This window comes from Nannobrachium achirus, assembly GCF_963921795.1.
Source record: "Nannobrachium achirus genome assembly, chromosome: 14".
Taxonomy (NCBI): Eukaryota; Metazoa; Chordata; class Actinopteri; order Myctophiformes; family Myctophidae; genus Nannobrachium; species Nannobrachium achirus.
Window position 1 is genome coordinate 32,153,547 of NC_137821.1, and position 17,586 is coordinate 32,171,132.

Sequence of the window (17,586 nt, forward strand, 5' to 3'; positions counted from 1 at the left end):
CGCCAATGGCGGAGGAAACCATGCAAGCCAAGGTAGTTACTGTACGATTACACCTTGACTGTTAAATCATTTAATGTCTACTACACCAGTTGATGCACTCTACTAAAGTTTGTCCAGTAAAGAGATCACTGTTGCTAACTGTTAAAAAAAAAGTACCGTATGCTGGGAGAGGGAACAAGGACACTGCCTTCACCGACAAAAGGTAGCCATCAGTGCGAGTTTAGTTTTAGTTTTGTTTGTTTGAAATGCAAAACAACCCACAAGGTCACATCAGTTCAATGATAAACACAACAAAGTCCTAAGAACGTATTTCCATTTGTGGTCCTCTCATCACATTCCCTCTCTGGAGAGGGGGTAGCTCGTCTATGAAGGACGAGTGCTCCGCTACGACGAGCGTGTGGTCGCAACTTAAACGAATCATCAGTTAACGCTGCCACAGTAGTAGACATGCAAAGCAAGAAGATGAAAAAAGAACACATCCTCTCCGACGACACTGTAAGTTATAACTTCTTTCCAGGGGTCACTTGTGACTTTGTTTGGTGTACTGTAAGCGCTCGGTCTGTACGGGCGCCAAAGCGGAAGATTTGGAGCTTGAAGCGCTGCCCCTGGCAGTCAGGACTCACGCAGGGATGAAATAGAACTGACTGTCATGGCATATTGGGCCGAGATGCTTTTATTTTCGCCCGTCTGTCTTCCCTGTGCGTGACTCGTCTCCGCCACTCTGAGGAAGGATTATTACACTTCTCTGTCTTTCTCTCTCTCTCTCTCTCTCTCTCTCTCTCTCTCTCTCTCTCTCTCTCTCTCTCTCTTTCTATCTCAGCCCCCTTCTTTCATCCCTTGCCGTTGCAGTGCAGTGTGTGTGTTTTCGTGCGCGCGCGTTCTCCCCGCCTGTCTCTCGCTCCATTTGTGTCATGGTGCTTGAGGCTATAGAAAATGCTCTGCTAAGCTGCTTTCACTGAAGAGGGAAGACGGGAGAGGGCGAGAGGGGAGGGACTGTGATGATGAGGGCGATGGTGCTGCTCCTATCCCGTCTCTCTCTGGATCAGCCCTCCAGAACACACACACACACACGGACGCAAAACTAAGACAGCTGAGCTCAGTTTAGTTTTAGCTTTTTTTAACAAGATCTCACTAAGCTCGCGCTCTCTCTCTCTCTCTCTCACACTCACTCTCTCTCTCTCTCTCTCACACACACACACACACACACACACACACACACACACACACACACACACACACACACACACACACACACACACACACACACACACACACACACACAGCAGGTCCATATTTCCACCTGTCCATAGCGGTCTGTGAGCGAACCTGTCGACATTTTTATTCCTGTTCTTCTCTGATCACGTGGAGGCCAACAGAAAATAGGCAGAGAGAGAATTGTGTTGTCCCTCCACTGAGTGTGTTTCTGTGGCGTTCGTTAGTTTTCATTACGTCAGGTGACGTTCAACTAGTAGCGCACCAGAACCGTAGAGTGACTTTAATGAGGCTTCATGTGGATCTCTCCTCATTAGAGAGGGTCCCTTCCCGGGGTAAAGGTAGGTGAGAGAGACCGTTTGTTTTTTGGGGACCCTTAACATGGTTCTAGGGCTCTACTTAGGTTGCATTACCCACGGAGGTGTCATCATTTTTACCATTTGAAACTTTTTATGGTCTAACATTTGTCCCCCCCCCAAAAAAAAGCTGATCTGCAAGCTCGCAGTGCATCCCGTTGCAACGCGTTGTGAGCTCGACGACCTGCGATTTTCGGCAAAGCTATTTAGCATCAATCAAAAACAGAAGCCCTTTGAAATTCTGCAAACTAAGTAGGGCAGGGGTTTTCAACGTTTTCAGGCCAAGGACCCCTTAGCTGAGAGGGAGATGAAGCAGGGACCCCCTCTACATAATGTATAAATGTGTGATTGAGATTCTCATCGATTTCATAGATAGATTCATAGACTTGTTTGACACTTATAACCACTTAAAATCTTAAATCGTTGATACTTAGTAAACTTGACCTTTCACTCTCTACTTGGTCTGCTCTTTTTTTATCTCTACACCAAACCTATTTGCCAAACATAGCAGATCTACAAGCTCTCAACGCCTCACGCTGCGAGGTGTTGAGAGCTTGTAGTAGTCTGAGGCCTTAGGGTTTTTTCGTGCTAATCAGTCTAAAAGCGCCACATTTTGCACAGATGTAGCCCAGGACTTGCTCTAATGATTTAACTTGGGCTACAAATGGCCCCAGAAGACGCCCACAAAACTGATGAAACTCATGAAAAGTGATCATCACAAAATGATCACCACTTTTCATGACTAAACCATTGTTTTCTGTTGCCATTTGTAGCCCAAGGAATGTTTTTTTGTACAAAACAAATGCTTGCAATAGATTCAGCATCATGACAAACCCTTAGTTAGACCCCTCAAATCTTACTTAAATAACCAGAAAAAAATGTTTTTCTGGGTATTTTCCTCCTGTATAGAAAGTCGATGCTCGGAGCCCAACTTGATTTGGCCGCTGTGGCGACCCCGAAGGTCGCCGACTCGGGCGCCCTAGCTAAATCATTAGAGCATGCCCTGGGCTACATCTGCACAAAAGTTGGAGCTTTTAGATTGATTAGCACGAAATTACCATTCTCCCTAAGGCCCCCGACTATAGATCAGCTTTTGGCTAAAGTTCTTAAGAGAATAGGGATGCGAGGGTTCAAGTTGTTCATTTAAAATAAGGACACAAGGATTTGGCGGCCCCCCCTGTAGTAACTGAGGACCCCCTGTTGAAGACCCCTGAAGTAGGGTTTAAGTCACAGGGATGTCAAACATACGGCCCGCGGGCCGGATCCGGCCCGCGAGATGATTCATTCCGGCCCCAGGCTTGTAGAGCATACATTTCTGAGCATTTAGGGGAAAAAGGTAAGTCTCTAGCCCATTCCTGTCAAGAGTTATGATTGTTTTAAGAATTAACCTAACTATTGCCTGCTCACAGCAGGCTAGGTTTCTCCCACCTGGCAGTGATTGAGTTGATTGATTGGAATGTTAAGTGACCAGCTCTCTCTCTCTCTTTGGAGATGACAGCATTGCTAGGAATGGGGTGGGGGGTCTGGCTATGAATAATACCTAAACATACCTACAATATTGGAACTGTACTCAAAGATTACACATATTAGACATGGAAATTAATGTTGTTAAGAAAATAACTTATTTAAAAAATATAATATTAATAAAATGTAAAAGTTTTATTATTCAGATATTTTCTGAATATGCCATTATTGTTCATTACTTTTATTATTTTTTATTATAAAATACAATAAAAAATAATGATTGTCCTGCATCAATAATATTTTTTTAGCCATTTACAAATTATAGCAGAGACTATCAGGAATTGAATTATTCTATTATCAAATGGTTTATTCTTATTGGCACTTCTTAAAGGAGTAGTTCACCCCCAAAATGCCATGGAGCCAATGGAGACTCATTCCTAAAACAGAAATTTGATTACAATAAATGCATGCCTATTGATTCCGGATGGATCCGGAATCAATGGGGGGAAGTGTACTATTATCACATTTTTGTCTTAGTAATGCGACAAATAAAATAAAAATATATTGAACTCAAGTCTCCATGGCGTGAGAAATCAAAGAAAAAAAAAGTAATTTTGGGGATGAACTACTCCTTTAAACAAATAGCATCTCTCGTACCTAACTGCAACTGTAATACCAATAATGAAAGTAGCTATTTTACTTAATAATGAACACAATTTGTAAAATGATATACTGCTATACTGCTAGCTATAGCAGTGGCTGAGACGACAGGAAGAAAAACAGAGCGAACATGTGCGCGAGTGTGCATGCCATCCGATCCGCGACTGGTTCGGCCCTCATCAAGTCGCCTTTCATCCAATGCGGCCCTCACCCCAAAATGAGTTCGACACCCCTAGTTTAAGTTGTTAAACGCGGTTGAAGGGCTCTACTTAGGTTGCGATACCCCCAATTTTTTTCTTTCTTAATAATTACCTAATCTACTGTGAGCGGTGGCAACGATCGAGGGTTGATGCAGTTTTCATGGAAGACGAGGAATTGATTACAGACCAAGTAAATGTTGACCTGAACAAATGGGCAAGAAATTGCTTCTCCACTTCTAGGGATGGGATAATGTGAAAATGTCATATCACGATTATTGTGACAAAAGAAATCTTGATTTACGATATTATCGCGATAATCAAAATCCATTATCCTGGGGCGGAACATTTACCAAAAAACAGCAGATCTACAAGCTCACAACGCGTCGCTATGCGACGCGTTGTGAGCTTGTAGATCGGCTATTTTTTGGCAAAGACATTTGATAGAAAGTGAAAAAAAGACTGTATCAAGTATGTATATTATAAGTACCTTTTGCCAATAGAGGGTTTAAATGGTACCGAATATGCAGCTCAGCAAAAAGGTGAATTGATACCAGTGCATGATGGAGGACGATATCACGATATATTAAATCTCCACGATACGATTATCGTGAGTGTTTTTTTATCACGATATACGATAATATCGCATATCATCCCATCCCTATCTGGTTCCAGTGCAGCCCTTTGTGAATCGTCAATGACCTTTAACTCCTGGCACCGTAATAACGATGAGATTGTTGGCCCGGATATAGAGCCACTGTAAAAAAAAAAAAAAAAGATAATGGGCCTTATCCATAATGCTCTTTGATGGACCTGCCACTTGCTTCATCGGATTGTATAAGGCTCCATCCCTGTCATGTGTCATTCTGTCACCCTCCATCATCTCAAACCTCTCGTGTTCGATAATTACAAAGATAAATGCATGGATGTATGACTAATTAATGAATGGAGTCGATCAAGCTGTCAAATAGCTAATCAAACAATCAATAAATAATTCACTTCTTCTCTCTCTCTCTCTCTCCCCCCCACCCCCCTTTCTCAATAGGATTATAAAGCAGGGTTGGCCATTACTGAGGTGGAACTGACGGCTGCCCATATCAAAGGTGTGGATCGACGTGGTTTTGAAATCAGCACGCCGTTCAAGAACTTCTGGTGCGTGGATCTCCCATCTTTGTGTTTCGTCTGCGTGTTCTGTGTGTGTGTGTGTGTGTGTGTGTGTGTGTGTGTGTGTGTGTGTGTGTGTGTGTGTGTGTGTGTGTGTGTGTGTGTGTGTGTGTGTGTGTGTGTGTGTGTGCTTACGTTTCTCGTGTGCACGAGTTTTGGGTCTTCACTCTTCACCCTCTCTTCCCACTCCTGCACGACAAAGCAATCATTAAAGGTGATACACCATGAAATTTCACTTTTCCTATTTTAAAACCTTTTTTTAGATAGATAGATAGATAGAAGGTGCTATAGTGACTTCTGACCGTTGTGTCTTTCTCTGGTTTTGAGAAGGCGAAGGTTAAAAGTATCCCACGGGTTCTCAAAACAGGCTATCCAGATTTGCTGCCGATTATGACGTCATCATTGGCTGTTTTTTTTTTTTTTTTTTCAAAAAAACTTTTTTTTCGAAAAGATTTCAAAAATGAGAGGCTCTCTATTCAGGAGTAGCAATTTAGCCTCAAACCTTTTGAAAAACGTTTTTGGGACATAAACAATATGACATAAATACTTTTTAAATGCATGGTATATCACCTTTAAAGCGACCAGAGAGAGACAATTAGAGACAGAGAGAGACAATTACGGCAGATTCACAGGTTAAGCACTCAGAGGTGTACACTATCATGTGTTACCATCCACAAGTTTCCTATGTCCCATCGTGCATTGCACAAGCAGGTGGGCGGCAGTTCCGGCGTCGGCAGCCAAGGCGATCTACAAGCTCACAGCTGTCGCATCTGCGACGTGACGTGAGCTTGTATGTCAGCTGTTCTCAGCTGTTTTCTACATGCTTACTGGATGTGTCCCACACATAATTCTACAGTAGATTCCCACAGAAACAGGTGGATATGGCTCTAATGCAGGGGTGGGTGACCACCTCTTTTTGCTCTATCAGGTGATCAGATTTGGGCTATTGGTGTGATCAATTGAGTTGATCAAAAATCATAGTTTGATGTCTTCACCTCAGAATTCATATACTGTATATATCCACCTCTTTCCGCGGGAATTTACTGGAGAATGTTTTGCACCACACTGCACCACACTTCCGGTTAACAGCAGACATACAAGCTCACGTCGCGTCGCAGATGCAGCCGTTGTGAGCTTGTAGATCACACTCGGCTGCGGCGCCGGAAGCTCCGTCCAATTTCTGCGCAATGCACGATGGGATGTTGGAAACTTGTGGATATATTTTATAACTTTGACTATGGGAGGTTCACCAGCGTCTGCAGGTTAGCTACTCACTAGCGTTGTGTGTTACTGAGGTCAGGGTTTGGGTTCGTTAAGTTAACATTCACCCACGTTGAAATACTGGGACGTTGAACAAATGTTATGTCGAAATATCGACACGCACCCTGTGCGATCAACTCTTACAGTGTAAACAAACTAAACATGGATCCGTAATGGTCTGTTTCTACACTTAATAGTACACTGACAGAGTATGAGTATGAGTCGCTTTTTTAGTATTTTATTTTTCTTTACAGATTATATTGTTTTTGTAGATAGATATTCATTTGCATTTGTTATATTGCTGTTGATGTACTGACATTTAATCTTGTTTATTATTGTGATATTTTTTTTATCTGCTTATTGTAAATCGCTTTGGATTAAAAGCGTCTGCTAAATGCCTAAACTGTAAACCGTAAACTGTAGGATATCATGATGCACTGTATTTTTTTATTCTTCCTAGATTCATTATCTTCTCCTTTTGGGTCCCAATGTGTCATTCAGAAACACACTTAGCCTCCTACTGTACCATAGTCAGTTTTAATCTCAATAATCATGTCTCATAAAGCATCCAAAACAGTTATTGATCGTCAAGGGCAAATAATATTTCTGTTTAATCTCTGCTTGCATGGAGTCTCATGGTGAGATAAGTCATCATGTCACTGGTAGAGAAGGAATTTATTTTGTTGTATCAGATTGGCCTTTCTGTCTTTGTGCCTAATCCAGGCCTTGTTCTAACCTTTTAAGACGCAGATCTTTTTAAATAGGCAGAGACGGGGAAAGACAGACACCAAACGTCTCCTTCCAGAATCGAACCAGGGACATATAATTCACTAGCGTACTGTATATGTGAATTGGAAGCAAAGTCTTCCAAAAAGCCTTTTGGTTCTTAGAAGCCAAGGTCTCGAATGACACCGAAATATGGTGTCCTGCCACACACCATCTGTTGTTTACTTAGATTTTGTGTCTAGTTACAGTATATTCACAATTTAACTGAATAGCACTATAACATAGGTTGACTTTAGGTTAATGATACATTTTGGGGGCGGAAAGTCAAGTGGAAAACTAATTCTCCTCTCAGATAGAACAAACTTATTTGGCCAAAAACTATACTCAGAGGTAGGGCTGTCACGATATGACATTTTACATGACGATTAATTGTCGCTCAAATAATTGGCAATTAACGATTTAATTGTGTTTTTGTAGTTGACAATTACATTTCTGCAGAGTTCGAGTTATACTCCGAGAGCTATGGGGTCCCTCTAGCGGCGCTGAAGGCGCCGCCGAAAAATAGGGCCCCCATAGTTATGGGGGTGGCCCCCATAGTTATGGGGGCCCTATTTTTCGGGTCTAAAGTCGGCTAAAACGAGTATTTTCCTATATTAAATCATATTAAATCAGGTATTTTTCGGTATATAGTCTGGATTTCTTGGTACCAACAGTCAGACAACAAGTGCCAGTTTCATAAAATCATTCAGTTCCCAGAGCTCAGTTAATCTACTTAGTTACTTTACACCACTGTCTACAACAGCAAGCAAACATTTTAGCCCGTGAACCTGTCTACAACAGCAAGTATGATGGTTCCCAAACTTTTTAGCCCGTGAACCAAGAGACATTACTACCTTGTACCAAACAAGTAGTGAAAATAGCAGATGTACAAGCTCACAACGAGTTGCTTCGCACTGTGTTCAGTGCGTTGTGACCCATACAACGTGTCCGCCACATCGGTCCAGACCCCAGTGTTAGGAAACAGCTAGCCTCGGAAACCCAGGCTTCATTGGCGATGGTTCTGGTACACCATAGCCATTAGCCACTAGCTAGCCCAAACGTTAGCCTAGCCAGGCAGCACAGCAGCATAACATAGCATTCATTCATCATTACAAGTCTATAGCCACGAGCCCATGACTCACCAGTGAGGACGCCAGGGCTAGCAGAGGGTGATGTTTAATGCCTAGGTTGTGTTGTCTTGGTGTTCTGTATATTCCTTTATGGCCATATTGTTATAATCCACCGAGTCAGTTACGCACGGAGAGACAGACGTTCAGACAGACAAGTTAAAAGGGAAGTCCTTTGAAAGCCATTTCCTCTCTGAACAGTGCCCAGAAGCACATTTCAAAACAAGAGCCTTTCTTTTTGTTTTGTCTATACAATCGAACATTCAACACATGTTTATTTTGAAATTGTACTGGAAATAGAAGTAGCCAATAGCTCCTACTTCACGCCACTGATGTCAGAGCCTCTACTTGCCGATCGGCAATATTTTCCCCCCAACCCCCCTTTAGGGGGTGCGGTGGGACGTGGGGGAGGGGGTGCGGCCGCACCCCCAGCACCCCTACTTCCCTCCGTTTAATAGTAGGATTAAACGGTGTGATGTCATTGTTCAGTCTTACTTTTAAGTTTTAAGTTTAACCATCAATATTTGTTCCCTTTCTCACTCACCTCCAATATAAATTTAATTCCATGATATTTACTTCTTTCAGAGGTAGCAAAAGTGAATTGTAAACGAGCTGTTTTCCCCCCTTTCCATTTGCAAATAGGCCTACATTTATGGACTGACCATTTAGTGAAGCCTATAATGATTATAATTTTAATAATGATTACATAGCCTACTTTTATTCTCATAATTATTTATTAATGTGGGTGTGCATGCGTGGTTTGGGTAACAGCATGTGTACAGTATGTGTGTCCACTAAACACAAACAGTGCTGTGTTGCTCAAATTAACTTCACATTGTAAAATGAAGACAAGATTCAACGTATTCTCCTCCACTAGTCCACTCCAGTCCCCTCTCCTCAGCTGCTCACTGCACGGAGCGTTCGTCTCTCTTCTTCCTCACTGTGCAAAATTCAGTCCTCTCAACTATCTCTATCTCGCTAGCGCCCCCGCTACAAACAGTGCAGGCGGCTGGCTGTATTGCACCTATGTTAACTGCACTCCTTGCACTGTGAAACTGAAAATCCTTGTGTGAAAATTCGATATTTGCCGGCAATGTATGGTGGGAATACGTTTATCTATTTGGACATTTAGGTATGATATGTGGGACTGTCAGTAAAAAAAAAATAATTAAAAAAAAAAAAAAAAAAAAAAACACACTTGGGAAAAAAAGAGACCCCATAGGGGTTTTTGACTATGGGGTCCCAGACTTTATCTATGGGGGCTAAGCCCCTACTGGCACCCACATAACTCGAACCCTGCATTTCTGCTTTTAAGTTGCACATGGTAGATATGACACATAATTACTGACATATTTGACAACTTTATACTTAAAAATGAACATTGATTGTGGAAATAGCCGATCTACAAGCTCACAACGCGTCGCGATGCGACGCGTTGTGAGCTTGTAGATCTGCTATTTCCACTATTTTTGACCTTTTATTTAAATATATGAACATTTTTCAACATGGAAACGATTATGACGATTATGAAAATGAATCACGATTATGTCCAAAAATCACGATTAGACGATTATGTAATAATTTTGACAGCCCTACTCAGAGGTAGTGACTCTTTAGTACACCTATACTTTACGTGTGCACAAATATGCACGCACAAACACATACATATGCATATGGATAAACACAGTAACACATTCTCAGTACAATACATGTAGTTTTCCTGTGCGCCGAGTGTGAAGGAACGGCTGTAATAGAATTGCTAATTATTGATCAAAAATTTTCTTTTAACGATTCCCCTTGAGAGCATAGAACAAGCCTCTCTCCCCCACCACCACCGCCCCCCAACTCCCTCAGGGTCCACAATCAATGAGCACTCTGCTTGTTTGTGCTTTAACTCATTTAGATCGGGTACGCATTATTTTATGCTTTAACTATTAAAAAATAGCAGATATACAAGCTCACGCTACGAGCTTGTAGATCTGATATTTTTGAATATTTTGACCCGATTCTATAAGTGTCTTCTAAATCTTTCTAAGGTTTTTTGAAAAACCTATGTTTCTATGTCAGTGGTGCTCAACCCTTTTCATGTCCTTGACCCCCAAAATGATATGTTTTTGGCCACGGACCCACATTTCAAAATATTTAGTTCCAGGGACCCCCAGAAGCAAATATTTGAGTTACAAATGTTCGCATTTTAAAAAGATATATTCAAAAATAGCAGATCTACAAGCTCACGGCACGGCACTCGGTGCCGCGCTGTGCCGTGAGCTTGTATATCTGCTATTTTTCATTAGTTAAAGCATGAAACAATTCTAGGCCTAAATGCTTTAATAGCCCATTTAAAAAAAACAACCGTTACAGATGCCTAGGCAAACCCACGTCTTGTTTCTTACGTCTGGTCAACTCATTATTTTCTCCTTCTCCCTCTTCTATCTCTCTCACACGCTTCTCTTCCCCCTGCTTTACTGTAAAGATTTGTTTGAATATTTGTATTTTTTATTTTTTTTACCTCGCTCCTCCACCTGTGTATTATATATACGATCGATCTCTTTGTCTCAGCTCTTAATGGTCCCGGCATTGACCCGCAATTGTTAATACGCTGGATGTAATTGCGATTTGGCGGTAAAATTAGAAGGGAATCAAAATGAGCTCCCCCTTCTTCCACAAATAGTTCTGATGAGGTGGCTACCCAAAGTCCTTTTTTTTCTTTTCTTCTTTTTCTTTTTCTTTCCGTTGCTGCTCTTGCTCACCTTGGAGGAAATCGATTGGGCTGCCCTGGGAACGTAGACTTACCTGCTCATGGCGGGGATTAGACAGAAGCTCACCTAATGACGTTAAGCCAGAGAGACTCACTTTGGCCGTACCGCTGCTAAATGGACAGACAGTCCGGTCCCACTGTGGCAACAAGAGGAGAAGAATGTCATTAGTGGAGTAAATGGGACTGAGACCAGCCAGGGTCTTGTGTTTGTGTGGTGAGGTGAGGCGAGACCGGTTTCAAGTTAAACATGTTTGTGTGGTGAGGTGAGGCGAGACCGGCTTCAAGTTAAACTTGTTAAAGTGCAAGAATGCGTAGAGCATTAATGTACTTTAGTGCAGTGGTTCTCAACCTGTGGGTCGGGACCCCCGGGGGTGTCCCCAAATTATTTTGGGGGGTCCCCGGATGATTAACTTAATGTGCAACATTGTTTTCTCACTCAACGGTAAACAAACCAACATAACGTTTAAGTGTATAGAGCAGGCGTCGGCAACCCAAAATGTTGAAAGAGCCATATTGGACCAAAAAAACAAACAAAAAATCTGTCTGGAGCCGCAAACAATTATAAAAGCCTTATATATCGTCGTTGTCGGGTGGAAACCTTGTATGTCCAAAACGTTGTTCTGTATTTATCATTTAAAAAATGAATGAAACTAGTGAAAACAGCCGATCTACAAGCACACAACGCCTCGCACTGCGAGGCGTTGTGTGCTTGTAGATCTGCTGTTTTCACTACTTTTGTGCGTCAGTCTTGTATGATGAAGCAGGGCTTTACTTTGCGAAAAAAAAAAAAAAAAAAGAAAAAACGTGACAGTGACGATAAAAACAATCTTTAAAACATTTTTTTTCATACATTTTTTAAAAAGCTCCAGGGAGCCACTAGGGTGGCGCTAAAGAGCTGCATGCGGCTCTAGAGCCACGGGTTGCTGACCCCCGGTATAGAGGGTACCAAAGTGACAATTTAAGGACTTTTTAATACCTCTGAAATGAAACATTCTCCAAATTGTCAAATATTAGTGGCCGAAATTGTGAAAATAGCCGATCTACATGCACACCGTTGTGTGCATGTAGATCTGCTATTTCACAATAAAACCGTGTTTTACAAAATCTCTTAATGTCGTCGGGGTGGGGGATCCCCAGTTAAAATCTGATTATTTTGGGGGTCGCGGCCTGAAAAGGTTGAGAACCACTGCTTTAGTGCATGCAGTTAGGGCTCGTTGAGAAGACCCACGTCACCTCTTTTGAAGCGAAGTAAAGGAAAGTAGGGTAATTAATGTACACTTCGTTCAGGCCGAATCAGGGGCATAGTTCTGCCGATTTAAAATGACTCCAATACGGAAGTAAAACTTCCTATGATTGGCCGCTAGTTGCGCTGTTTTCCCCCCTGGCCGGTTGCAAAAATAATTGTTCTTCATTGGATCCCATTCATTTTCCCCTTTCGTGTTCTAACCTTAATTAACATTTTCATGAATACTTTATGGTTCCTATTGTGACAAGAGGCGTCGGGCATGTAACAGGCAATACAACGACTTTATATTAAAATATATAAGCTTTATTAATGATATCACAATATAAAAATATAGAAGTAATAGTACATTTCAATAATAAGAATCTCAGCTACAGTGCATTAATCACAATTCCCAATACAAACAATAAGACTCGAGACAGATGGAACTTAATAAACAATAAATCAAACTTCACCCTAACAAACCCGTTTCTAACTAAATAGCAAAACTTAAAGCAGTGACCACGGATGATCACCACCTGTAATGGCACAGAAATAATCATAATAAACACCACAGCACATTGACCATTTATGAACCCATTATCATTATCATACATTGCAGCGCGCATGCATATGAATGAGCCACGGACTCACCGAGACACAAAACAGCTGATTGACTCACACTCGAAACTCAACGTGGCTTCACGCTTCATGTGCTGTGCACTAGACAGAACCACAAACATGTTGTCCCATTTAGTTACTCAGAATAACAGTACATATCGTAACCATAACCCAGTAGCCACACACAGCCATAGAGCAAGACAGAGACTTACATTTCAATAACTGAATTGACACCCGGCGTGCGACACGCCACCATGGACCACGGCGCGCTGTGTTTTACACACAGCTCTCACAGACGCCGTCTCTCCCGTCCCTGTTTCGGCTGGCGACTTTTCTCCCTAGAGAATACGACGCAATCAACAAGTCAAACTAGACGAAAGATGACAGACAACCTATACGTCTTTTAGCGTTAGTGCAGGAGTAAACTGCAATTCCAACTCGCCAGCGTAATATCAATTCCGCACGCATTCGGGACGTGTGTCCCTCGGGAAAAGTTTGTTGCTGCCGTCTCTCACGGAAGTGTGTTCCAGCTGTCCTCTGGCTGCGCTGAAATTCGCGCTGACGCCAGGGGCCCACCCACAATACTCGTCATCAACCCCAGTGTACCCTGACCCGGCCACACTATCGCTAGTTAAAAATGTGCCTTTCAATCACCATCATATGCGTTTTGTCGAAATTTATTTTAAAATAAATGATAACGTTTTGGGGGGCGTGGCCGACTTCTGATGAAACTGATATGCTGCATGCACACCACAATAGTTACCCAGAGCATATACAATGCGACGCACTGTTAGCTTGTAGATCGGTTTTCTTTGTACAACGGCGTATAAACATTTTTACAAAATAAAACTATTATACAAACCCAGGTTACAATGTACATTTAGCAGACGCTTAATCCAGAGCTATTAAAATGAGTGAGGACATAAATAAACACACAAATATTCTCTATAATTATATAAATGTTAAAACATCGTTTTTGTTAATACGCCTATAATTTATTTACTCTTGTAGGCATATCAGCCACAAATACACGACTTGGTATGTATTTATTATGAAGGCTACCTACTGCCCGATTGTGTAACAACTTATCAGAGCCTATATATAATGCCACCAAAACAATGCATCTTTATTTTTTTTCTCGTCATGATTTGTGCAAGAATGACATGCCATTAAGCTATAGGCCTACATAAAAACATCGACGCCAGCCTACAGATTATCACTGGCCACTCACGGCCAAAATAGCCTACCGGTATGTTCTAAGCCAAGGGAAGCCTATATTATTTTATAAACTCGTCTTTAACATTGGCATATGGCATTCTTGATAATTTGTCATATATGCCTACCACAGACTTACTTTACATTAGGCCTACTTCAGACCATTTATCAAATATTTCATGTAACATTTTGGAAACTGAAAACAGCACTTTTTACATACTGTAAGTTGCATGTCCTGCTATCCTGTATCCCTTGGCATACCTCATACCTGTTGTTGGAGCCAGGAGTATGGGAGATCTGGGTCGGGAGCTCTTTTGGAATTTGAAGTTGGTCATAGCAGGCTTCGGCGTGGTATAGCCTATAATAGAATATAAAACGAAACAAAAGAAACACTCAACATTTAGCCTCGCCAAATGGTATTAATAAAAACATTTGAAAATAACACTGAGGCTACAGTATAATTGTCAATAGAACAGTCTGCACGTCAAACTAATTTACATTCACACATACAAATGTCACAAATTAGCAAAGGAATGCACACAAATAGGCATAGGTTGATCTCACATTTTATTTCCAAAATATAAACCAGAATGAAATTGACTGAATCAAAGAGGAGGAATAGGCTGAATGATGTACTACTGTAAATACCTCAATCAAACAAAAATTACATGAATCAAGCGCATTTACGTTAACGATCGCCGATTGAAATAACCTCTTTAATATGTAGGAATAATTAACCCACGATACTGCATAATGTCAGCTTAATTGACAAAATTTTGATTCGAGTAAATTTACCCCCATTGATTCCGGATGGTGACCCGTTTCGAAACGGGTCACCATCCGGAATCAATGGGGGTACATTTATTGTTATCACATTTTTGTCTTAGGAATGTGACAAAAAACTAAAAATATTATTGAACTCTACTCTCCATGGCCTGAGTAATCAATAGAAAAAAAGTCATTTTGGGGGTGAACTACTCCTTTAACGTGAGATCGATTTTTTTTATTTACGTGCTCCAAAATTCACTCCGATATTCGGCCGAAAAAACGCAGCAGTGTGCAAAGACCTTAAAGGTGATTCACCATGCATTTAAAAAAAAAATCTTTTTGGAAAAAAAAATCTTTTTGGAAAAAAAAAAAAAATCTTCAAAAACGGCTGTCGATGACGTCATCGACGGCAGCAAATCTGGACAGCCTGTTTTGAGAACCTGTGGGATGTTTTTAACCTCCACCTTCCCAAAACCAGAGAAAGACACAACGGTCTGAAATGGGACTTTGTGAGGATAGAAGGTGCTAGTGGGACCCCAAAAAAAGGTTTTAAAATAGGAAAAGTTAAATTTCATGGTGTATCACCTTTAAGATAGACCTTCCAGAAAAAACGCGGGCAAAAATCCTTGATGCAGACAAAAAATTGATTATGATTGATTGATTTTGCGGGCAAAAATCCTTTTTTGCGAGGAAATATGCTGGGTTTTATGTGATTTTATGTTTAATTGCAAAAAGTTGCGGAATATTCAAAAAGTATGTGACAAATATGTGACATGCGAAATACGCAGAACGTTGTGCATATTATGTGAAAAGATGCGGGGGTTTATGTGATTTTGTGAGGTGAAATATGCGGGTAGTTCCGAAAAATGCGATTATGCTGCCTTTTTGAAAATATGTGACCCCCGCATAATCTGCGCCATTTGGTTGATGATTATGCAGGAATTTTTGACATTTTTCTGGAGGGTCTATTAAGACTAAATCAGAATTTGCTATCAACATTAACACTGGTCTACAAGAGCGAAGCCTTGCCAGCAGCTGTGTGTGTGTGTGTGTGTGTGTGTGTGTGTGTGTGTGTGTGTGTGTGTGTGTGTGTGTGTGTGTGTGTGTGTGTGTGTGTGTGTGTGTGTGTGTGTGTGTGTGTGTGTGTGTGTGTGTGTGTGTGTGTGTGTGTGTGTGTGCGTGCGTGCGTGCGTGCGTGTGGTGGCATTGGTGTCGCCGAGATCGAGTGTAGGAGGGAGCCATAAAAGGACCACCTTGTGTGAGAACTGGTCGGTAGAAATGCATGATCTGATTAGGAACGCTTATTCAATGAGCGGCGCTGACAGCTGATTACAGCTTGGGCCTTATGATGATGACTACCATGTCCTGCATTAAAGTAACACATAATTTGCTTCATTTTGTATTTGTTTGTGAGCTCAGGTTTCTCTGTCACTTTCGGGATGCAGAGTAAATAACCATAAATAGTAAATTATGCTGTATTCAATCACAACCATCCGCTGCATCTGCTGCTCACCAACAGAGAGACGTCAATTAGCGTGGGTGGATTTTTTTTTCTTTCTTTTCTGACAGGATCTGCAAGTTGTACTTGTAAACTACAGAGGGAAGAGAAGCGTTGACAAATGACAGAATAAGCCTCAGCATTAAAATAGAAACGCTAATGAAAGACAGGTCTCTCTCTCTCTCTCTCTCTCTCTCTCTCTCTCTCTCTCTCTCTCTCTCTCTCTCTCTCTCTCCCTCCCTGCATGTGCAGTAAACAGGTTAACCAAACGCAAAACATGCGGGCATGTTGTGTGCATTAAGGGCACATTCAGGCGTGGCGGACAGAGAACATCCAGCATCTTAGCACTCATTTGCGGTCGTCCACCGTTAATAAGTAGCATTGGGTTGCTGTGGCGTCTTGCTGTGGCTCCCATTATTGCTTTAAAAGGAAAATATATATATATATATATTCTTGACTTATTTGCACTGACTTTGGTCACTTTTTCAGGCCCTGCACTATTGGGTTGTGTTGGTTGTACTGTGTATTATTGCGGTGTTGATATGGCGGTGCGATACTTGTGTTGCATGACTGCATTGACTAGCAGGGACTGTTATGTGCACTCTTTTGTTTGGCACTGTTTGCTAAGTTTGCTCGAGTATAGCTTTTTTGTGTGTGTGACGTGTCACTTATGAGCGTTGAATGTTTCGTGGTCACTTTAATTCTTCTCTTTTTGCAATAGCTTTCGACACTTTATGTTTTATTTATCTTTTTTTGTGCTTGCTCTTTGGACTGTATACTACAGTACTCTTTTTCTTTTTCTTACTTCTCTGTAACTTGTAACCTTAACTGCTGTGCTGCCTCTGGGCAACTGAATTTCCCCTGTGGGATAATAAAGGTATCTATCTATCCATCTATCTTTTCCAGTGTTCGTTTCGTCGACTAAAAACTATGAAGAAAAAAAATGTCCGTCGAATAACTTTTTTCACCGACAAACGTAATAAGAACTAAGATGTCTAAAGACTATGATGATAACTAAGACTAAATATATTGGCAATTTCGTCAACAAATAAAAAATGACTAAAATGTGAGGGAGGGACTAATGAAGAAGAGATCCAGTGGTTTGCAAGAAAAAAAAAATAGATTTAGTCGACTGATATTTAGAGGACTAAACGTAGACTAAAACAATTCAGATGACTAAAACGAAATGACATTTTATTCAAAAGACCATGGGCCCTATTATGATCCAGGTCTTATGCCTTATGCCTTAACTTCTTTACCTTTTTTTCACTATTTTGAAAAACATTTTTAAATACTTCA

At 41.2% G+C, this 17,586-nt stretch overlaps 1 protein-coding gene across 1 annotated transcript in view; it reads left to right on the top strand.

Moving 5' to 3' along the window:
* The window catches only part of arap2 (ArfGAP with RhoGAP domain, ankyrin repeat and PH domain 2), a gene marked incomplete at both ends in the record, with an annotated part of 239,703 nt that overhangs the window by 52,621 nt on the left and 169,496 nt on the right, over positions 1 to 17,586 (top strand). The window contains 1 exon segment of the mRNA XM_080741531.1: positions 4,935 to 5,041. Within this exon segment, the coding sequence (XP_080597657.1) occupies positions 4,935 to 5,041 (107 nt within the window).